Raw genomic sequence first — 25,200 nt, forward strand, 5'->3', positions numbered from 1 at the left:
AGTTACTGGATAGGAGTGGTTTAGGATTACTCTTCCAATAACACACCTCTGCCTGCCGCAGCTTCTACGTATTCCATGGAAAATCATTTTCTGCCTGTCAACTATTTACATGTATCGTGCCCCACAATTCTTGTCATTTTAGGCGGCGTGGCAATTTGCTAAACAAATCCATCGTCCATTTATCTATCAAAGGAAGACTGTGTAGAAAAAAAGTTGTTTTGGTGGTGGGGGAAGAGGGAGGTAGCGATGGATGGAGGGAGTGAGGGGGAGGAGGTAGGGAGGGAGGGAAAAGGTTGGTGTCGTGTGGAAGGGGCTGTTTTTTAGGAGGGTTGGTGGCGAGAAAAAAAAAAAGGCAAATATTTTCTCTGGCTGGTGTTTTAGCAGTGAAAACACAAACTGGCTTCTGATGAGTATTAGAAGTGAGGTGGGCAAATATCAGGGCAGTGCTGGGTGTTGTGGCGTATGATTGGCATTGCTGCCTCTCGTCATCCGAGACTGGCCTCTGCCTCTGTTAACACAAGCACACACACACACACACACACACACACAAAAAAAACACACATTTACACAAGATACACACTCCACACACACAGCTTACACTAATGTCAAGCAGTAGCCTCATCATCATCCTTCGTCTTAATGCATTCATTTTTATTTCATGTACATATAGTTCCTCCATCCATAATTCCATAGGCCTGTTGTTTTCATTCCCTGGATTGTTAGGCTATACCATATCAAAGGATGGCATGATTCAGCAGAAGTGGCAGGTCTGCTGTCATGTTGGACATGGAAAATTGCTATGGTCTCATACATTACACATCTTTACATGTAGGCTGTATGGCCCCACTCAGAGGGAGGGAGAATGAGAGAGAAAGAAAGAGAGAGAGGGAGAATGAGAGAGAGAGAGAGAAAGAAAGAAAGAGAGAGAGGCTGAGTGATAAGGGGGGGATGGATGAGGAGTACGGGAGAAGAAAAAGAAGAATGGCTGTTTGTCTTGAGTGCCCGTATGAAAGGAAGGCAAATGTGACAATGCGCTGGAGGAGGTTTCCAAATCCATTTCCTCCACTTGTCCAGCCGCATCAGGCCCTGATGCATCTGCTGGTTCCTTTTCCACCCGCTTGTGTGTGTGTTTGTGTGTGTGTTGAGGGGGTTGCTGATGCTTCAGAGATGCCTGCAATGATGCATCACATTTGATTTTCTCTGGACTAAACCACATGAGCAGTTTCACTGCGAGCCACAGACTGTTTGGCAAACTACACTTCTTTTTTTCTTCATAGCCCACTGTCTGCGCACAGGCCTCTGTGAGTGTGTATTTTTATCCGGTTGTGCGTATATGGACATATCTATCCAAATGTGTTTGTGTCCAGAATTAATTATGTAATAAAGAAATATATAAATATCTAACAAAAGTAATTAAATGAATTAGATCCCCTCTGCACATGCCCCTAATTAGCATTACCTCAACAAACACACAAGCTTAACACAAGTGTAGTTTTGTTTTGTTTTAATATTCGTAAGTAATATCGGACACTCCCACTTTGATCCACTTACCGCGTTGGTTTTCGAGATAATAATATGCTTTCCTCTTGCTTTGGCATATACCGGTCCAATTTCTGAACAAATGCCCTTGTCACAATATTTTTTGACAAGCAAACGTTAATCTCACTAGTGTTATTTTTGTTTAATTTGGGTATTTTGTGGGCTTAGTTGTAGGTAGACTCTATTCACTTAAACAAACAAACCAAAACAAACATGCCATGATTATGTATGTTATGTATTAAAAATGAAGACATCAATATAAGGGTATTGTAATTGTACTATTGTTAGTGGAAATACATCATTTTTATCCAATTCAACTTTGTTTTAGTTAAACTGTAAACGCAACTACGGAAGGCGAACTTCTTCCGTCCAATTTCTCAACTAGTGCCTTTCATATTGACATGGGTCTAAACGACCAGAGTAATTGGATTTGATCTCTGTGAGCTTCCGTACTAACATTACGTCATGCTATCTGTGTGGGCATTTGATATGACAGTTTAAAATGACAGTTAAACTTCATCTTGGAGAGAACTAATCCGACGGTACAACTTTAAGACCAAACGAAATATTTGTTGCGCCACTAAGTGTTCCACGCTATAAGGTACACGCAAAAGTACAACACTATTTCACAAGCTTAAATTAGGTCTACAGAGTTATTTTTTTTCCACAAGTAAAGCTTACATGCCATATTTTTGTGGAAGCTTACGTTTCTATCCATAGTTGCCCGAAGTTGATCAGGGGAGTGAATGTAAACATGTCAACGCAGAATTTGGTCGATATTTGGCACGTGCCGGTATTTGACACTGTTCCCCCTATGTGTATCTGAACGTGTCCAAAGTGGGGATTCAATGTGCTCTATCATCCTCTTTTGTTATAACAACACTTCTGTTGTTTTATTTATTCCTGTTTATTTATTTAGTTTGTGTTGCCTATGTGTGCCTCCCTGTGTTCTTGTGCTTGTGCTGGGGTGGCCCTCTGCTCGTCCGCTCAGGAGCCTATGGGAAGCCACCGTGTCACATCAGGTGTGTCACTTCCACCGCCGGCTACCAGAAAAAGCGAAGCGGGTCCTGGCCAATCGCCTGTCTCGCCGGATGCCCTTTTTGCGGGACGCTGACCCTCATGAGGGATGAAGTGTGGGGCTGTCAGTGTGTGTGTGTGTGTGGGTGTGTGGGTGTGGGTGTGTGTGTGAGTATCCAGGCCGCAGGGTTTAGGTGGACAGGGGTGGGGAGGGTCTCACACACACACACACACACACACACACACACACACCAATCCAACCCCCCTCCCCTCTCATCACCACTTCCTAACAGCTCCTTCAGTCTGTCTGCCTGCTTGTTCAAATCACAGGCGAAGGAAGACGTAACAGTCTCATGCAGGCACGCACATGCACACACAGGCATGCGTGCACTCCCTCTCACACACACACACACACACACACACAGACACACCCACACACACACACACACACACACACAAAGATACTGGCATCTCAAGCCATCTCTCACACCTCCTCCAGAGATTGACCCGTCGTGCTTCTCGTCACCAGCCATCAACATCCACCACATAGCAACTGCCTCCTGCAACACGCAAGGGTGACTGTTTCAACAGCCCTGCGCTTTAAAGAGCAAACAAACAAACAAACAAACAAAGAAAGCAAACAAACACAAAACCCACCCGCTACTGAAAAACAGAAACATCGGTACTTTTTGTATACCTCACACTTTGAATTACGCTTATTCCACACACACACACACACACACACAATTCCTCAAGGATCAGTAGTTGTGGGGTGTTTGAGAGGGATAAAGTAAGTTATGTATATTAGGGCTGTCCTCTCCTTTCCTCTGGTTCTGTGACATGGCGGCCAGACCCAGGGACGAGTCCTCCTCTCTTTAATTAGGCCCAGGCTGAGCAGCCAAACTTGCGCTGTCACAGGCTGTTTAACACTTCTGTGCACACTCACACGCACGCACGCACGCACGCACGCACGCACGCACGCACGCACGCACGCAGGCAGGCAGGCAGGCAGGCAGGCAGGCAGGCAGGCAGGCAGGCAGGCAGGCAGGCAGGCAGGCAGGCAGGCAGGCAGGCAGGCACGCACACACGCATGCACGGACACACACGCGCAAGCACCCTCTTAGACCATCCGTAGGAGTGAGTCCTCTGCAGGGGGAGCAGATAGAGAGACTGGAGAGAAAATAGATCTATGAGAGAGAGAGAGAGAGAGAGAGAGAGAGAGAGAGAGAGAGAGAGAGAGAGAGAGAGAGAGAGAGTAAGAAAGGGGAAAGAGTCTCTGACAAAGAATATAGAATTTTTTTGGGTAATTCCTAATTTTATTATTCATCATTAACAATGATGATCTGTTAATGACATTTAATGTTGCTAATGTTTATTAGCACTGAAGTTTGTAGTTTGTTCATATTCGTGTCATATCAGTAATATAAATGTATTATTGTCATTGCATGTGAATACAACCTAATGTAATTTGTTACAAATGATTTTGATGTCAGCCTCTCTCTAACTCACTTTCTGTACACCACTTGGCAAATTAAAGTCATTATTATTTCAGTGAATTTATACATATGTGTTTGTTTTAGTTTCCATCAGGTTCTTGGTAGTTTAATTCAATAACTTAAAATCCCTGCATTGTATTTCAGGAAAGTAGTTCTTAACATAGTTAGATGGCATTGTTTGACTTGAAAACACAAACATGTTTCTGCAGCTGGTTTGTGTGGTGTTGCTTACTGGTTAGTCCCTGTAAATGTTTTGACCTGGGTTGTACTTGGAACAATGTTCTGTTTATACATTAACTCAGAATGAGTGTAATTCTTACTATTTTTCATTTCATATTTTGCTTTACATATATCTTATGTGAGAATGCTAGTCTTGTTAAGCAAGCATTCAGGCTATGCAAAATTCACTTGATTCTGATTTGAAGAAGTTACACGACAGCAGAGCAAACTCAATCTGAAGCAAGATAGCCATAACAAACCCCAAAAATCTTCAGTGAAGGGAATTAAAAGAGAGCCGCACAATATCTTTATCTGTGATAAATCATTTTGTATAGTCCGGCATTGACTAACAGGGTGCCTCTTGCTCCAGGTTTGGCCACATTTTTCAGGACCGGATAATAGAAAATATAAAGATAGGGCCATGAAATATGAGTTGTTTTTTTTGGTTTGGGGAGGAGGGGGGGGGGGGGGGGGGAGTGCAGAGATAAGTGTTAGATTATAACAGAGGGGGCGAGGGGGTGGAGGGGTGTTTGGGTCAGCCCTCGGTGTGATTTTTAGAAAAACATTTTTGGAGTAGATGTGCTACACTTCATGGTGTGAAAGGTTTATTGAAGGTTTTACCTCCTTGTGGTAAATGCCAGACACTGATTCGATACCTTTTAAAAGTGACTCCGATGAGCCTGTTCCATCTAAGTTATGTCCTCCCACGGCACACAGTATGTAAGTATATATACATATTAATTTAGTGACCCGACGGTAGCCTTTGTTCAGAAGCACAAAAGCTATTTTGCCACATTCAAATAAATAATGCATAGAAAATGATGCATATTACATTTTATAAATTATGCTTTTTCTCTCAGAATTGTACCCTAATGATCATTCTGGAAGTCCATGTGTTAATTCCCATGTTGTATTTTTTTATTTACAAAATAGGCTTCTATTTTTTTCCAGGATCAACTCTTCCTCTCTCTTCCTTGCTCCTTCTCTGCTTATGCGGTGTGAAGTGAATCTTAATCATTTCTCCTGGTGTAGAAGGAGGAGGCTTCCCTATTACACTGTTTGGTCCTCTTGTCTTGTTCATCGGGGCTACTTGGCGCTCCTTTCCCCGAATACACTCTAGTATATTTGAATAGTTACAGCAGACGGAAACTTACATAAATAGTACCGGTTGTCCTCTCTTTGGTTCCCATGTTCGAGGGTATTGTTACATATATAAATAGTGTGATGTGGAGCCATCATTCATCATGGCTAATCACGCTTTTTCCTTCAGTCTTTGAGTAAACGGTTCTTTTTCGACACTTAGCAGTTAGACATTTTACATGTTTACCAAGGGGAGTACATTGACAAAAATATCATCGTAGTGTACCGTTTCCCCCCGATGCTCTTTGCTCCGGTTGTACGCTATGCCTCTTTCAGTGCATCTGCTTTGCTTTAGCGGAGCACCGAGCGATTCGCGGAGACGGACGCGGAGGGGCCTGCTCATCAGCGCTAATTCGCTTTAAGTTTCGTGGGGCCGCGTTTGAATTACAGCAACGTCCCTGCCTTGTGTCCCGCAATCGTGCTGCCATTGCTGTGTCTGCCCCTCTCACCCCTGCCCCCCCCCCCCCCCCCCCCCCAAAAAAAAACTAAAAGACGGGACACACAAAACAAGAGTTTTGCGAAGCTTCAACATAGGGTAAGAATTGGTTTGTGACAGACAGGGCCTGGTGCCGGACAGGGGTTTGGCAGGAAAAGAGGAAGAGTAGGAGGTTGTACGTGGGGTGCGTGTGAGGAGAAGTCGGAGCTGTCATACAGCAGGAGTTGCTGATGCCCATGCGACCCTGTTATGGCGATGGAGCGCACGGACTCAAAAGCCAGACTTTTTAGTCCTTCCTCCCTCGCTCTGCATTGCCAGGAGTTTTATTGCATTGATTTCATATTTTGTTCTTTTTCGTTTCGAGCAGTTACACAGAGTAAAATGGCGCCGTGCAGTAAAACAATAGTGTGCTGCTTCTCTGTTGAGTCATTAGCTCAAGGGGCTGGATACATAAGTTAGTGACGTGGACACACAGTTCCATCATTCTTCAGACTTTTTTCTTCTCTTTTCTATTAGGTGGCCAAGTTAGTGACCTTTGATGGAAAAACGCCGACATCAGTTCTTTGTTAGAAGAGCGCATCAAAGACGACTGCGAATCTGATTTTCCCCGTGTTCTTTTTCCTCATTTAAATGTCCTTTTTTTCTCTGCGCGATGGATGTTGTACCTCATTTCAGGTGTTTTGATGTACAAGCAGTCTCTCGGCTAATCTCTTGGTGTCAACAGCATTTATCACATGCAGTAATCACCAGAATATATTCATTTGTTTCCTTGTTGTGTTTTGATAACGCTGCTTAAGTGAATGAAAAGGAGACCGACGGACTCCCATATTGCGGGCAGCACTCCGAGCAGGGTTGAGCTTGTAGGAGCTGTCAATTACGCCGCTGCCATTTCCTCCGTCGCAACTATCTAGCCTGGCTCTGTCTCGTCTGTGCTGTGCTGTGCTCGGGGGAAATGTCATTTACATTGTAACCAAGCTGTAGCAAACTCAAACCCACAATATGCATATTGGCCATTGTTTGTGACAGTTGGCGGCTCGGAGGAGTGCAGCGATCACCAGGGTTTTTTGCATGGGAGACGGCGGGCGACGAGGTCAGGCACACATCTGGTTGAGTGAGAGGAGCGGTGAGGAGATGAGAGGAGAGGAGTAGGGTGCTCGCCTCCAACGCACTTCTGGAGCCGCACACCTGCTGCCGGCTGCATATTTGTATAAATAAACACGGCGGAGGCACACACACACACACACACACACACACACACACACACACACACACACACACACACACACACACACACACATACAGAGGGTGAGAGAGAGAGAGAGTTGAGCATAAGCCCACTCACTCATCGACTCACATAGATACTGTACATTCTCACAGTGACATGCACTCACAGAGACACACACAAACATTAGCTCATGTGTGTCACACACACACACACACCCTCTATACACACAAACACACATAGAATCATGCACTCACACACACACACACACACACACACACACACACACACACACACACACACACACACACACGCTCCTCCATACACTCACTGCTCCTAAGAAGGACAGCAGATTTTATTTGTAAGGGCTCCATCAGCACAGATGCACTGAGATGACCCTGAAACAACTCTGAACCAACCATCCTCAGCATACTCCTCCAAAACTGATGGCAACACTGTAACCTATGGACAAATACAGATGGGAACACGCGTATACCAGAGGTGTTTGGAACTCGTATGTTAATTTCACCAAACATCCCACCAAAAAAACGAAGTAAGAAGATATGCCACATGGCATCACCATGTATGGCCAACTAAAACTTTCTGTTTGGTCCCACTGCCAAGCTGGTGTCCCACATGCCAAAGGCAGTGCCCACATTCTCCCTGTGCAGTGGTGCCACTCTTTCCCTCTCTGCTGTACCACTGTGTCTTGCTCATCTGTTGAATCGAAGGTTGTTGTTTTTCCTTAAACATAGCCACCCCATCAAACTGAAGTCCAAACAAAAATTAAAATACTATTTTAGTTCTATTTAGTTTAGAGTCATCTGTGCTTTTAGTTTGGCATGGAGGGGATTCAGCCATTTGTTGTGGAGAATGTGGTGCCCTTGCAGCAGGAGAGCCTGAGATGTATTAAAGAAGATGGACTCTGTCCAGTGGTCCACGCTACAAAGCTGTTTGTGATGCGCAATGCTACAAAAGGGAGGATAGGGCCTTTTATGTTTTCAGACAGAATGCATTATTCCTTACAACCAGCCTGCCGGGGACTGGGCATTAAATGTTTATGAAGTTTAGAACAATCCAAGTAGAATTTTAATGAACAAATTAGATCTGTTCCTGAGTATTGGGATATTTGGTCTTAGAGTCGGTATTCATCTACGGGATTTGGACATTTGTTTGCGTTTGGAGGCTATCAATAACTGATTTTTTTTTTGTATCAAAACAACGCTAGCAATACATGAAAAGAATTAGCAATCCTGATTATAATAGCCATATTGTACACTGTGGATGTAATACATTTTTAGTCACAGGTGGAGATTTTGGTTCTGTTAGAAGACAGCGCATATTTGTCAAAGACAAAAACTGTGCATAACAAAAATTGCGAATGACTATCAGGGGTAATACAAATAAAACTATATGGCTATTTGACTGTGTTGTGTCACATATACCAGTGCTAGGCTGTCCATCTCAGCCGAGAACGGAAACATTTCTGGCTGAGGCCTTTCAGAGTCATGCTCAGCACCGAAGCTTTGAATATTCTCTATTGATTACTACCAAAAAAAATGTATTCAGGACAGCCATAGAACAAATACACTTCAAGTAATTAAATATGGATTGTGCTTGTATGTGTTTGTGACTGAGTATGTATGTGTGTGGCAAAGGAGCAATGTGTGTGGTTGTCTCTGTGCGCCTGAGTGCGTGTGTGTGTGTTTGTGTGTGTGTGTGTGTGTGTGTGTGCCTCTGCGCTTGAGTGTGTGTGTGTGTGTTGTCTCTAGTCAGGCTCCAGAGGTCTGTGCCTCATGTAAAGAGATAGCATCTGTGAACATCAGATCGATACAGGAAAATATTTCTAGAGCGACATTAGACAAATCACTCTTTGTTCTGACACCTCCCACTGTCTGTCTCTGTGTGTGAAAGAATTCTGTTGTGTGTGTGTGCGTGTGTGTGTGTGTGTGTGTGTGTTTGTATGTGTGTGTGTGTGTGTGTGAGCCTCCGCCTGAGCCCACGGCCCCAGCAGCCTGTGTTATTGGTGTCCTGTCATCCAGAACGCAACTTGAGCTGGCTATTCAGTTGCCCTCGGTCTCCCGCCCATTGATTAACTGTAATAGAAGGTAAACTGTTGGTTATGTTTTGGTTTTCACGCTTTCAGCAAATCCCCCAGTGGCTGGAATGACCACTGTCAATCGACTGTGTCGCCACGACGACTGGCCGCCGCCCCCGCGTCCTGGAATAACTATGAAATATTAAAAACCTGGAATAAATTTGCCTCCGGAGCCAACACTCTGTCATATATACACACACACACACACACACACACACACACACACACACACACACACACACACACACACACACACACACACACACACACACACACACACACACACACACACACACACACACACACACAGCTCCAACCTCATGTTACATAGACTGAGCTGTAATTGTCCTAAAGGGGGGCCAAAGCTCCTGATGATTTGTGTTGCCAGATATGATTACCTTTATACGCTTTCCGTACAGTGCTCACATTTTGAATGGGGAGCCCTGCTGAGGGACAGTAGTCGTTAGTGACAAAAAAAAACAAAAGACATGGCAACATGCAACATAAAAAAAACTGATGGGAAAAGAAGGAAAATAGAAAACAAATGGGGGGAAAAGGCTTAATTTTTCCTTGTGATGGCCATCATACTAACTTGGCAACACCGGGGAAAAGATAAATATTTATATAAGAATGTATGACACGTTTGTGTTCACGGATCCACTTAAAAAGCTTGTGTGTCGAAGAAATGATTGGGGGATCATAAGGTGGGAGTGGTTCTCTTCAGTAAAAACTTGACGTTACGATTAATTCGTTCTGTCATTCAGCTCAGCAAGCGGGGTGACATCATGTTGAGAGATTTATGTTGTGTTTCTTTCATAGAAATGAACCTCTTAGAGGCGCATTGCTGTTCAAAAAACCCACATGGAACTTCTACTGTACCATGGCTAAGCTACCAACTGAAAATAATCTCCCTCATTTCATTCTTTTAGTGACCATGCTGACTGAGTCTAAAGGTAAAGTTCCCGATTACAGTCGAAAGCACTATTTTGGCAGATTCAGCAAATTGCTCCTCAAGGTCCTTTTGCTGTCAGTTCAGTGTGTGTCCTCTGTGTGCGACATTGGTGTTCGTACAAAAAGTTCTTGCTCTGTAAATGCTAAACCGTACACCATTCCAACCAACACGTTGCTACTGAGTACTGCAGGGAAGGGTGTTATTTGATTGACTGTTGAGCCCAAATATCAACAACCTTTTGCCAGAATCATACACTGTACCTTTAATACCTTTGATAGAGGCCCAAACAAATGCCCCCCCCCCCCCCCCGTGTGAAAAGTGTTGACAGATGGCACTATATGTGCCTCCCAGACAGAGCTGTTCTCCTGTTTGTTTCTTCAGCACCAATTCCATTCCATTTCCAGGGGTGAGCTCAGTGGTATTGATGGGTCGTCCTGGTGCCTTGCTATTTTGATTCAGACTGGATGTCATATGTTCTGGAGATGGCTTACTGTGTATTACTGTGTGCTGGAGACAAATAAGGACTTGCAGCAGTAGGCTGGAGTGTAGCACAGGGTTTACTTGATAGACATACATGCTTGTGATAGCATCCCATACCCGGTCATGAATTCATAAAAGTATGTTGGGTAGTCATTTGGCCAGATTAGGTCTGTGTTGAATGGAAACAGCAGTAGAGGATCCAGAGATAAGAGGAGGGATGTTGGAGAGAGGGGAGAGAAGCATGTGGTTTGGTCTACAGCTAGATGATGCAGATCATCAGACAACCCAATCTCATGAAGATCTGCACTCAGCAAAGAGAGGAATGCATACTGTATGTAAACATTTGTCTTGAGCTTAGCTATACTGTATGTGTCAAGTAATCTTTACCAACCATCTATATTTAGTTGTATATTTATAAATATATGTATGTACATGTACACACTTTCTCGTAGTTTTAGCTTCCTTAGAGGCCCTCCCTCCCTCTCTCTGTCTCTCTCTCTCTATCTCTCTCTCTCTCTCTCTCTCTCTCAGACGCACACACACAAACAAATTCACACACAGAACAGGAAAATGCACATAAGGTAATTTAAATATAGTCCATTGTGTGTCTCCATCCTTGTCTTACAGTTGATGGAAAACATAAGAGTCCGTTGAAAGACACAGAGGTAGAGGCAGTGATTCCCTTCCCTCTCTCACCGTCCTCTAGACACACACATCACAGATACATGCAGTTCAAGGACGCATAAAAGATACCAATCCCTACTCCTTAAAAACAATCAGAGATAATTGACAGTATTTTTCCTTCTATATATTCCCCAGTTCACCCTCTCCCCTCCCCCCTTCCCCCTCTCCATCCTTCTCTTCTCATATCAGTCCAGCAGGTCAGCCTCTGACTGCCAAGTGTAGAGTATCACTGTCCTTTTTTTTCACCCGCCCTTCCCTCCCTCCCTGTCTCTCTGCCTCCTTTTTTCTCCCCCCCCCCCCCTCTCTCTCTCTCTCTCTCTCCGTGTCTCCCCTCCGTGCGTGGAGGGCTGTGTCACGATTTCTCTGGGAGATTTGATGGCTGGATGTCTCCTGTCCGGGCCCATCTCGTCGGCGGAGGCTTGCCGGCCCGATCAGAGCTGAGCGGCGCTGCCTAGCTGCGGGTCAGCCTTCACGGCCGATTAGTGTTGGAGCAGCACTTTGGTCACAAGTTGTCGAGAGCGCTTATCGTGAAGATCAACAGTGATCAGTCTCTCCGGTCTCGCTCTCTCTCTCTCTCTCTCTCCCCTCGCTTTCACTCTCTCATCCCCCCATCCCTCTTGCTAGCTCTGTCTTTGTCTTTTTCTCCAATCCCTTGCTTCCTCCCCATAATTGATCTCCAGCTAATCCACCTCTTTTATCTTGCCTTTATTTCCCCCTCTTTTATTTTACCTCTCTTCATCTCTCCATTCCCTTTCTCTTGCATTTTGCTTTTCCTCCTCTGTGCTTGTCGTTTCCTCTCTTTCTCTGTCTGTTTCTCTCTGACACTACTTATTCTCCTTTGCTCCCTCTCTGACCGTCTGCCTGTCTCGTTGACATGCTTTCTCTCAGTCTCTCCCTATTACTCTCTCTCTCTCTCTCTCTCTGTTCTCTCTCCATCTCTCCCTCCTCCTCCTCCTCCTCCTCCTCCTCCTCCTCCTCCTCCTCCTGCCTCTCATGGCATCACTGGTAGTCTTTAGGGGATACTGAGACGTTCCGTGTTTCTGCTGTCAGGCAGGATGTGTGTGCCAGACCTCAGAGAGGACAACTGGTCGGCGCGCGTGTGTGTGTGTGTGTGTGTGTGTGTGTGTGTGTGTGTGTGTGTGTGTGTGTGTGTGTGTGTGTGTGTGTGTGTGTGTGTGTGTGTAACAATGCCTCGAGCCCAACTGGTCCGAGCAGAGTGGAGCCGTCACCTCGTGACATGCTCAGTGTCATCTCGTCTGGAGTCTGGCAGTGTTTGGCAGCCGTGGCATCCAGCGATCCACCGCTGGCCTTTCCATAGTGGGCCCAGCCGACTCCGAGGCACTCCCTCTCCTGCTGTATTAAACGCAGGCCACTCATGGTGGAGTGGGATCATCAGGCTAGGCTAACATACACTCCACAGGACCTCCCTTAGGTGTGCAACCTACTGCTTCCGTTTAAATACAGAAACACATACATAATAGTGTCCCAAGTTACTGGAACTTTCTTCACTCGATAAGAAATGTGTATATATATTTGCCAAACTATTCTTTTAAATAGTGATTCTCCCAGTGGCTGTTATCTTAGGTCTGTACTCTGAACCCAGATCATCACCCTGCTTTGGCACTGTTTTTTTTTTAAAAAAGGTGGAACTGTCTCTTACCCGTCTCTGGTGTTAGATTCTGGTGTATTTCTCATATACAGATCTCTAGTGTAGGTACCTCCATCACTTTCAGGCCCTCCTGAGGGACCATGTAGGCCCAGATCCCAGTAAGGTTAACAGGTCACCATATGATGCCCGTTGGAGACAGCACCAGAAAAGCAAGGACTTAAGGTCCTGCTAAACCCGAACTAATTGTCATGCAAAGAGCACTTCTAATGTGTGCTGTTTGCCTTCGGTGTGTCACATGCAATTGGGAATAGGGTGTGCACAAAGTGCCTCTAAATACACATAACCTCTAATGTGATTAATTTTCACAATAGAAACCCTGGTAGTCCAACATATAGGTAGACAGGCAAACAGATAGCTTATAAAGATAGACCATTAGATAAGTCGATGGACAGACATGGGAGATAGATAGCATCAGAAGCGGTGCCTCAGAGTTCCACTGAGCTAAATATGTGTGTAATTCAATCTGGCCTTGCTGACTGCACAGCATTGACAAATGGATTCTCGCTATGAAATCCCCCATCCAAGAGACAGTATTAGTTTTTGCTTTAATTACCAGCCTCAGTAATGTTTCCTATCCATAACTGTCGGCCCAATAGACTGCTGGCTGGCGGAGGGGTGAAGGCCCCTTTCTACTCCCTCCCCGGGCCCCCTGCCGCTGATTCCTCTTCCCAGCAAACACACACACACACACACACACACACACACACACACACACACACACACACAGACATCACATCCCCACTCCCCTCCCTTTGTGGCAGTGCATCATTCATTTCAATATTTCAATATTCATTTCTCATGTGGGCCAGAGCTCAAAGTCACCGAGAGGAGGCGCAACTTTTATTCTTCCTCTGTCCCCCTTTTCTCCTTTCCTCTCTTCTCCTCTCTTCTCTCCCCTTCTCCCCTCTTCTGCCCTCTTTTCTTCTCCCCTTTTCTCCTCTCTTCTTCCTTTTCTCTTCTCCTCTCCTCTACTCTGCTGTCCTATATGTCCCTGTCTATCCATTCCTCCAAGCTTCTGCAGTGTGTCATGGTGTGTAGTGTGCAAGTGTGCACTCAGCAAGTGAGCACAGAGGCACAGAGTGAGATGGAAAGGAGTCAGAGAGAGAAGGAAGCTTCAGGTCAGTCAGTCCTGCGCACTTCACTCCCTGCAGCTGTGTGTGTGTGTGTGTGTGTGTGTGTGTGTGTGTGTGTGTATGTGTTCAAAGCAGCAGGACATAGGATAGGGAGGAGGGGGGGATGACTGTTAGGACATGAGTGATGTCTTCCTCAGACAAATGAATTTAATAAAGTGTGTGACAGGCCTGTCCAAAGGAAAGAGTGAAGGAAAGAGCAAGGGAAGAGGGCGAACGAGAAGAGTGGCTGACAAGCCCGTCCCGGTAATAGATTAGGCTAATTACAGCGACTCGCCAAGTTGGTGTGGAAAAAGCCACATGTGCCGCCGCTCTTAATAGTCATTATGCCAGAGTGTGGACGCTGGTTGGCATTAATGTAAAGTTGCGCCAAAGGATGGAGGGGAAAAAAAGCTAAAAAGGAAAAGGTCGTACTCATTTGCATGTCGGGCTTCATTAGAATATGCGAATTATGCTAAGGAACGGGAGGCAGCGCTCACCGCGCGACTCAGGTGATGAATGGCCAAGCCGTCTCCTAAACAGGCTGAGGGTGCGCTTTCGTCACCCTCATTTACATGTCACACTTTATTTACTTATTTTTTATTTATTTATTCATTTACTTCGGCTTCGTCTCCTCCGATTTTTGAGAGGGGAAGTGGAGGGGGGGGTCTGACAATCCGTACTGTATCGTTCTACATCCTCTAAAGCCCAGCGACTGAGGGAAACCTTTTTGCAATTTAAATTTGTTAGGCTCTAAAAAAAGAAAAAAAGATTTTATATATATATATATATATATATATATATATATATATATATATATATATATATATATATATATATATATATATATATATATATATATATATATATATAATATATAATACAATTAAAACAAACAGCAATGACACGTGATTGCCACTTAAAATGGCAGCGAAACAAACCTCCGCAGCCCTCTCAAGGCTCCCTTGCTTGGCATTTAGTTATGGTAATGGAATGTGTTGCGGTGTAATTTTTACAGACCCTGGCACAGGTTTCACTGCACTTTATCTGCAGAGGAAACAAACAAAGAAGCCCCAGCCCGGCTACCCAGACGACCATTAATAAGTCCTATTGTGAGGCCACTCAACACAAACGTGCACTCTCCAAAGAAAGAAAATATCTTCATTTGCTAACCGTGTGCTGTACTTGTATTCGGCGTGCTTTATGAGTCGGGAGCACTTTTTCAAGACTTCACCACCAGAGTTTTACTTTGCAGGTCTTGATATATCCTCCTTTGCCAGTGAAAGACTTAAAGTTCACCGCATTATTTCTGTGACTTAGCTGACAGATGGCAAATGCTTAGCCAAACAAAACAATAACAGCCACGTCGCCTCGCACAACAATAAACAAACAATGGACATGCAACAGAGCCTGCTCCACGGATGCATGTTTGGGTGGAGGTAGCAGCATTAGGTGTGGGCCGGAAATGTATGGAAGGGAAGGTCAACTGCACAATGCGCAAACTCGCCCTTTGTTTGGATGTGAACGCTGATTTTCAGCAGATGGGAGTTCAGCCCCCCTGTTGGCAAAGATGAACTCTTTCAGTGTCACATCAGATGTGTCACCATCTCTCATACTAGCAGCATTTCTCAAAAAATTGCTGCATTTGTTTCAAATACTTTTCACATATGTGAAGTTCTTCATGGGTGACCAGTTAAAGGAGTCTGGAGATAGTCCTTGAGTTGAATAGCTGTGGAACAGTAACTGTAACAGTTACAATTTAATAGGGCTCTAGCAGAAGTGATTTAATGTGTCTGTTTTTCCTAAGAGGACACCCCACACTGGCTATGAGTGCAGACTAATAGCATAGCTAACTTTGCAGAGGGCATTTAGAATTGCAGGAAGAATACTTCCTAAAGTATGTGAGTGTACCTCTGTGAGTATCTATGTGAATACTCTCCTACAGCCTATGGCGCTCTCCCTAATGTGGACTAGGCTAATACCTTTTATTAAGAAGAAGCTTTTATTTGTTTAATAGATGAATTCCTCTTGATTTATGGTTGCATTCCACTCATAGTGGCAGGTTCTTAAAGATTATACCTGCTTTGGAAATGTAATGTTGACTATTTATTCAGCTATGGCTGATATTAAACTGTGAGCGAGGTGACAGCTTCTTATTGAAGGCAGTCTAACAACCCAGAAGCTGAGTTAACGTGTGGACACTGATAATGAATTGGCACAAATAAAGGCCTGCTCCTACCAGTGTACGTTTCAGGAGGGAAAAAACAAACAGACATATACTGGACCCCCCCCCCCCCCCCCCCCCTTAAATTCCTTTTTTCTCCCTTTTGGGATTTAATTATTATTATTTTTTTCTTTCTCTCTCCCTTTATACGTTTAATTTGTTCTCAGAGGAATGGCAGATAGTGTGAACAGTAAACAGACTAAATAAATCATGTTTTTGTAAACGTTTTTTTTCCTGTTTCTCTCTCACTCGCTCTCTCTCACTCTCTCTCTTTTCCGCCTTCTTCCTTCCTCCCCTCCTGAGTTGTGTGGCATTTCTTTTTCACAAGTGTCATCATAGGTGTTTGTGTTTATCCTCCGGAGGCCAGACCCCTGTAAATGGACCTGAACAAAGGCGTGTTAACGGCGCTAATCTGAGCACTGGAGGGGGTGCTGTTGGTGGATGAGGTGGTGGCTTTCACAGAGGTTGTGTCCACGTCTGTCCCCTCAGGAGCACAGGGGTTGTGGGTGGGGGCACGGGGTCCTAATTAGCAGCCCCACCTTTTGGTAAACAACATCAGCTCTTAAAACAATATCCTTGACTTGTTAGTCACCGTCTCTTGAAATGGACAAATTGCTTACCGGAACAATTCCAAAAGCAGATAGAGATTGTTTTCGAAAGGTGATAGATGGAAAGTTACTCCTCCAAAGCTACACTAGGCCCCCTCCAGAATGAGTTCTGTAACACAATACGGAAAAAATACGACAACATAGATGCCCCCCCCCCCCCCCCCCGCGTGGTTTTTAACACATGCACTCATCTCGGCACCCACATGCAGACGTTGTGTAAACACATCGTGCACAAGTGCAGTGTACTTTTCATATGGCGCAGACGTTTGCCACAAAGCCCGTCCAACAAAAACAACACTCCACCCCTCAACCTCACTCTTCCCTTTTGCAGTCAGTGAAAACAAATAACACAAATAATTGTAAATGCCTCTTTCACTGCTCCCCATAGTACCACCTCCTCCACCACCACCTCCACCAGCTTCTGTCCCTCATGTATACATACCTGACCAGACCTTATGAACATAAAGCAACCAGCATTACAAATTACCATACAGCACAGAAATTGTGCAGCAAGCTTTTTAAAATACCAGGGCTGCCAGGGAGCCGCTCGGTAATTTATCCTTTCACGGCTGTTAGCAGCGCGGTTTGTGATTTATTTGGCTTAAGAGAAGTTTTGTTTAGGGAGATAATGAGTAGGACTTCTGTTTAATGATTTAACACATAGCAGTGAAAAAAAAAAGAGAGAGACTAGGGGAGGGGAGAGCGGAAAGAAAGACAGAGAGAAAATGAGAGAGAGAGAAGGGGGGAAGTGAGCGAGCAAGAGCGAGCGAGGGAGGGAGAAAGAAGAAAACCACATATATTTTTTATATCTCTAACTGTACTTCAGAGACAGAGAAAGAGGAATAAATTAGCTGGGGAAGCTAACAACATTTTAAAATACAACCATTTGCAAAGCGCTCCTGCTTTGTCCTTAAAGGATTGCGGTTGTGTGCTCCACCGAGGCTGACTGCACTGCCAGCCTGCCTATGCTCTTCAACATATGAGGAAGAGGCAGCTGGGAAATGCACACTCACACTCACACTCACTCACTCACTCACTCACTCACTTACTCACTCACACTCACTCACACACACACTGCACAGGCTGAATGTCCAGTTCACCTGCCTTTCATCTGTGGGCTACAAAGCAGTGGCATGCAAACACAACGCAATACAGATATCCCTGTCCTTGCAACGTCTCCATTGGAAAGACTCGTTTTCTGTTGTGGTACCAAATCAAACCAAACAATGGTATCTTCCTGGTTGACCTTGAGAAGATGCTCCTCAGTCCACACATGAATGGTTTACGGTACGCACTGCTTCAGAACTCCACGTTCGCAGCCCTGAATCCAGAACTCATTACTGTAATTGCAAACGGGAACCATAGCGTGTCTCATACCACAGTCCACTGCAGTTCCTTAAGACAATATGAGCGTGTTTGACAGTATTTCGTTAAAAGGCTAATAACGGGTTTAGCGCACAGGCTGAACCACTTTCGGGCTTTGTCTATTCAATTCCTGTTTTCGACTTCAAGTCCAAAGGGAGGGGTGGTGGTGAGATGGAGAAGCTGTCAGCTTCTGCAGCGGGCGAGCTTTAGATCAAGGTGTCAGATTGCATCTACATTACCCGAGACTGATCCAAGTAAAGTGAATGAAAACAGCTGATGGATCATCAGAGGGCCCGGAACGATCCACAGGCATGTTCGTCCGAGGACTTCACAGGCTGGCGGCGAGGCCCCAAATTGTAACTGAGAGCTGTCTGTTCCCTCCGGCGCTCTGACAGTGATTGACCAACAAAGCTAATGGAGCTCATTTCATCTGGGGTCTTTTATTAACACCATGATTGAGGAATGATCAAGTAGCTGTTTTTTATTTTTTTATTTCATTGTAATGATGTTAAAAAAATCATTCTCGACGTGCTGTTTTTTTGTGAGTGGTTGGGGGGAGTGTGTGTGTGTGTGTGTGGGGGGGGGGGGGGGGGGGGGGGGGAGAGTGATGGCAGCATTATGTGATATAGCCATAAGCGGATGTCATGGCGAGCTGATATTGATGTGCAGTCAGTCCTCTTTCCATCAAACAACATGACAGCTCAGGATTTGCCTCTTACTCTCCTTCCCTCTCTCTCACTCTCCTGCTTTCCTCTCTCTCTCTCTCTCTGTCATTCCATCTCCTGCATATCATTTGCTCTCTCATTTCCCCCTAAGCATCTCTCCCTCCATTTTGCATACCGCTTTCTCTCTGTATCTCCCCTCAGCACACATCCCTTAGTTTCTTCACTCCTCTGTCTTCCCCTCCAACATTTCCTCTGTCAGAGCCCCCCCCCCGCCCCCCCCTGCTGAATTTTCATATTTCTGAAAGTTACTTTCTCTGTCTCAATCCCCCCCCTGTCTGTCTCTCTGTCTCTCACTTCCCTCCTTGTCTCCTCTCTGTGTCCGTTCGTTGTCACTCCTATTTTTTGTGCATTTTCTTTCCTCCTATCCGCCCCTTCCCGCCTTGTCCTTCCTTCCACCTCCCCCCCCCGCACCCCCCCCCCCCCCCCACACACAACCAAGCTGCATGCTTCCATTAAACACCTGCTCGGAGCAGCGCCGCAGCCTCCTGTGCTAATCTGCGCTAATTTCCACAGGAGTGGCCTCTCTCAATCCCCCATCTGTCTGCTGTGATTGCTCTCGTGTCAACTCGCTTCTCAACGCCACACGTCTGCAGGATGTGGGACACTATCTTTCTTTCTTTCTTTCTTCTTCTCCCTCTCTCCCTTTCTCTCTCTCCATCTCCATCTCCATCTCACTCTCTCTCTTCCTCCTCCTCTCTGTGATATTCTAGGCTTCCATCACTTTCACAGTGCTGTTTTCTGAATTTAGACCTGTCAGCGTGCGTCTCTATGGTGTTTGATGTACGAGTGAAAACAAGTGAGGGAAGTGGTGGTTTCATGGCAGCTAAATTTAACTGTAGGCATACCAAATGCCAAATACAGGACAGAGACCCCAGCAGTCAAGAGCATGGAAGCATGAGAGAGAGCTGTCTCTTCTCTCTTCTTCTCCTATGCTCTCTGTTTCCAGCAACTTATTTTTTTGAACTTCCTTTCCTTTCTTTCCTCTTTCTCTCCATCCCTTCCTCATAATTCTCTCACTCTTCCTTCTTCCTCTCCCCTTTTCACCCCCTTCTCTTCATCCGTCTGTTTTCCTCCGTTTCCCCCCGTTTCCCCCCTCACTTATTCCTCTCCCCCCTTCCCTGGTCCCTCTCTCTCTCCTCCTCTTCTGCTTGGTTCCGTGACTCATTTTACCGTCGGGCGGTTAGTGTGGTGGCATGGAGGTGTGATGCTGCTCTCAGCAAGGTCCTCCTTCCTCCTCCTCTTTGGTCTGTCGGCGTAAAGAGGAGTGTGAGTAATGGTGTGTGGCGAGTCGTCCTCGGGCGCTCTAACCAGGAGGTGTGTGTGTGTGTGTGTGTGTGTGTGTGTGTGTGTGTGTGTGTGTGTGTGTGTGTGTGTGTGTAAGGATGGGAGGGTGTTCAATCTACCTGCTGCTGCCGCCATCACTGAGGGATGGAGTCTGCCAGAGCCATGACATTAAAACAGCAGGTGGACGCCATCATTAGGACTGGCACACAAGGCAGTCAGCTTTCCCATCACACACACACACACATGCGGCACACACACACACACACACACACACACATGCGGGACACTCAAACACACACACGTGCGGCACACTCATACACACATAGTACACACACACACACACACACACACACACACACACACACACACACACACACACACACACACACACACACACACAATATAAGCCCTGAATGGTCCTCATTTACTCACCCCCCTCCACCCAATATCCCTATCACCCAGTCAGTTATAATGTGCAAAGAAACAGCCCCTGGTTGTCTCCCAAATCTGTCTGCAGTGGTGTCTCTCTGTCAGGGGGCACATGTGTGCCCTCAGCCCAAGCCTCCCTGCTCCTCAGTGGCCCAATCACACCCCTCCGTCCCCGTCCCGGTTCCTGCCCCCCTCCCCGGCTCTAGGACTTCTGCCTCCAATGCTGGACCACAGGGGCTGATTTACACCCCTCATTCTCTCCCCCTGGCTGCCCCCCCGCCCTGGCCTCTCCAGAGAGCTGGCCACCACTGCTGGTTTTGTTTATGTTTTTTATTTGATGCCATGCCGCTCTAATGTGCGGAACATTTCTGGGGAGAAGCCGTGCGACGAGCCCAGCCAAGAGCCTTCCGTCAAGGTGTCAAGTTCCTCATGGAGATGTTTTCACGTTATTTATCTGACGCCATCGTCTTTACTCTCCCATCCCTCTCATTCCCCACCTCCTAACCTTAGAGCCAAAGACAGCTTACCCCCAGCAATTTCACCATTTCCTCATGTCGCATGTGGAGTGACATCTTTCAGGCCCAGCATGCATTGCCAGAGGGGGTCTGGTGAAACCGCAGTGAAGGGCCTAATTTACATCCAATCTGCACATCAAGGAACGTCGAACGAGGCGCATTAGGTTGTTTATATTGAGCATTGGTACCTTATCTTTTTCATCTGCTGCGAAGGGAGAGACAGGGGGGTGGGGTTGGGGGGGAGGGAGCGCATATACAAAAGCATTCAGAGCAATTGAGCCATGTCTCCTGGCTTATCGTTAGTGTGGTGGCGTGTCACATAGTTAACGAGCTGTGCCTTTCCGATTAGGCCAAGGGAGGGAATGTGAAATCCGATTCGTTCTTTTTTTATATCTGGATATGATATTAGGGGCCTCCCTCCAGGCCACACTAAGTCTTATTGGGGGAACATTTCATATTGGGGGGGGAGGGCGGGTGCGAATGACAAACTGTTTCAAGGCCTTAAAGAAAGACTCTTCCTAAAATATGTTTGTGTATATCACAAGAAGACCCCATCCTGTCATTGCCACACCACCAACACCACTGCCCTTAGAAAATAAAGAGTTTAGTTAGTCTATGTAAATCTCCTACCTCCCACCCCCTCCCCCCTCTCTTCTCACTCTCTCTCTCTTTTCTCTGTCTCTCTCTTTCTCTCTCTTTTCTCTCTTTCTCTCTCTCTCTCTCTTCTCTCTTTCTCCTTCTCTCTCTCTCTCTCTCTCTCTCTCTCTGTCTCTCTCTCTCTCTCTCTCTCTCTCGTGCCCTCTCCTTTTCTCAGAGTTGTAAAGCGAGGTGGCCTTGCCAGATGCTTTCTATTGCCTCAGTGCCAGTTGTGGTGTGATCTCATCACAAAATTAATTCCACATCCCCCCCTCACCTTCACTTCCAAAAAAAGAGAGAGAGAAATAAATAAATAACACCAGTCGAGATTTAAATCTCACTCACAACATGCCAGTTTGATTCGTAACCCTCCCTATCAAAGAATGCTAATTAAAATCATATTTTTGCATATGTCTTGTCTTTCATAGGCATATGCAAATTGGGCCGATTGCCTTTCAGCACTTAGTAATTATGTTTATGAAGGACAGCTGTAATACATAATTAACGTTGGCAAGCCCTTTTCTACAAACCTACTCAGATACAAATCAAAGCGTTTGCGGTTTGTTTACTCGTTCCAGAAAAAAAGTATATATAAACATTTTTTTTTCTCTGTCAACAAATGCGAACTCCTCCATGTTTCAGGTTATTTATCGTGGTAGCCATCACTGGCAGCTGACGGTGGCGTCGGGGAAAAGCTTCTGTGTTTGATCTTGTCATTCTTCTGCACTGAGGTGGAAGGTAGTCACACGCTCCGAATCTTCACTGCCGGGCGTTATTCTGGACGGATGAGTGGATTTCTGGGGGGGGGGGAAGAAAAACATTTGCACAAACACACACTCTCACTCCCTCTTCCTTTCTCTCTACTTCTTGCATATACACAGAGGGGAAAAAACTGCTCTTTGAATATGTATATGTGTTTCTGTTAGTGACAGCTTTTGGAAGGAGATGGACGTGGGGGGGGGGGGGGACTGGAGGGGTTGTGTTTGGCCTATGGGTATGCAGATCACCGCTTTGGCCCGTTTCAGAGTCACTGTCAGGGTGACTTTAAGTATGAAATAATTGTGCATCCCTTTTTTCCTCTGAAATGTCAAACGCTAAGAGGCAGTAAAAAGAGAAAGAAATAGAGAGAGAAAGCTAGAGATAGAGAGGTCTCCCGACAAAGAGGACGCGAGAGGAAGAGTCAAAGAGACAAACTTGTCGAGACATCGCGTAACCCACCCAACTGAAGTGCCAGGGACCCTGGAGCGTGGACGGAACTCATCGTTTTCTCTCTCTCTCTCTCTCTTTCTCTTTCTCACTCTTTCTCTTTCTCTCTCTCCCTCTGTCTCTCTCTCTCTCTGTCGTGTGCCACGTAGTGTGACACCCCGAGCCACAAGAACGCTTGCCCCTGCGAATCATCCTGTCACTTCCCCCTCCCTCTTCATTCCCGCTCATTGATTTTTATTTTTAGATGTGGTCATTGTCTCTGTGAATTTGGGGGAGAAGGCCTTGAAACAAGGCAGCAGCCGAAACTCTATAATATCCGCACCAGTTAGACCTGTCATCCCGCCATTTTCCCTTCAGACGCCGTTAGAGCACTCGTGGGAGAAAAGGGCTTCAGACAGGGCTCAGGCACTGTGGCCAGGCCCACCACTGATCTGCTGGCCTGTCCTGCTGTGTTTGTGTTTTCTGCCCTGGCTTGTGTCTGTGTGTATGCCAGTGTGCGTGTTTGTGTAGATGGTTGTGTGTGTGTGTGTGTGTACACACGTCTTTCTATGCGTGCATCCCTGGGGCAGCCAGTTGTGTGTGTGTGTGTGTGTGTGTGTGTGTGTGTGTGTGTGTGTGTGATTCCCGCATTTCTATTTTCATTGGCGCGGTTATGAACGACGACTATCACGTTATCCTCATCTTCACATTCACACACAAGGCTCACGAGCGAGCGAGCAGCAGGCATCTCCCAGATGTGCTGCCAGTGCCCCTCATTTCTCTCTCAGGGTGGGGGGTATGTCGTCTGGGGAATAACCAGGCCTCGCATGCTCCACACACTCACACACACATTCACACACACTCTCACACACACACACACACTCACTCACACACACACACACACACACTCACACATTCAGTGTTTTGGTGAAACATCTTTTTTCTCTGCTCTGTTTAACCCTATGACCTGTGTGTTTGTGTGTGCAGGTGGGCCTTTGTCATGAAGAAGCACCTGAGCACACACCTGCTGGGGAAGCACGGCGTAGGACGACCCAAAGAGAGGTAAGGAAGGCCCAGGATGCAAGCACACACCTCACACAGGCACCTGAGGCAAGCGTACTCCTCACACAGGCCCCTGAAGCAACCATACACCTCACACAGGCCCCTGAGGCAAGCATTCACCTCACACAGGCCCCTGAGGCAAGCATTCACCTCACACAGGCCCCTGAAGCAACCATACACCTCACACAGGCCCCTGAGGCAAGCATTCACCTCACACAGGCCCCTGAGGCAAGCATTCACCTCACACAGGCCCCTGAGGCAAGCATTCACCTCACACAGGCCCCTGAGGCAACCACACACCTCACACAGGCCCCTGAGGCAAGCATTCACCTCACACAGGCCCCTGAAGCAACCATACACCTCACACAGGCCCCTGAGGCAAGCATTCACCTCACACAGGCCCCTGAGGCAAGCATTCACCTCACACAGGCCCCTGAGGCAAGCATTCACCTCACACAGGCCCCTGAGGCAAGCATTCACCTCACACAGGCACCTGTGGCTCGAGGACCTCATGGGTGAAATAATGCATCTCTAGAACGCACAACTCTATAGGAGAAGTTTAGCAGAGAGCAAATCGTAGTTCTAGCTTCCTTAGAGGCCCTCTCTCTCTCTCTTTCTCCCTCTCTCTTTCTCTCTTTTCCTCTCGCTCTCTCTCTCTCTCTTTCTCTCTCTATCATCGTCCTGTCAAACTTACTCTCTCTCTCCGTCTGTCTTTCTCACTTCCACACTCAAGCACACACACTTGTCGTCTCTGATTGAAAAGCGATGTGATGTTTTCCTCCATGTTGTCTTGAAACACGCATACACACACGTGTACACACACACACACACACACACACACACACGTACACACACACACATCTTCTGCGGCTTGGCCTTCCTGTCAGACACAGGCTCAGAAGCTGTCAGTGTGCGTTGCACCGCGTGATGAAATGAAGTTGTGAAGTTGGGCTGGCATGCGAGAATGAGACGTTAAACACCCCTCAATCTGCCAGACAGCTCTGCTCAAGGAAAACTCCGCCGCACCGCACCCGCACCCCCCCCACCCCCCCCACATCCCCCCTCTCGTCTTGTCTCGCCCCCCTAACTCGCCCGAAATTGATACT

At 46.3% G+C, this 25,200-nt stretch overlaps 1 protein-coding gene across 1 annotated transcript in view; it reads left to right on the forward strand.

The window, feature by feature from the left end:
* znf407 (zinc finger protein 407) overlaps positions 1-25,200 on the forward strand; it is a 147,851-nt gene that overhangs the window by 42,572 nt on the left and 80,079 nt on the right. Inside the window, exon 4 of the mRNA XM_080857949.1 lies at positions 24,020-24,094. Within this exon, the coding sequence (XP_080714075.1) occupies positions 24,020-24,094 (75 nt within the window). The remainder of the gene's footprint in view (positions 1-24,019; positions 24,095-25,200) is intronic.

The sequence above is a fragment of the Sprattus sprattus genome (assembly GCF_963457725.1).
Source record: "Sprattus sprattus genome assembly, chromosome: 19".
NCBI lineage: Eukaryota > Metazoa > Chordata > Actinopteri > Clupeiformes > Clupeidae > Sprattus > Sprattus sprattus.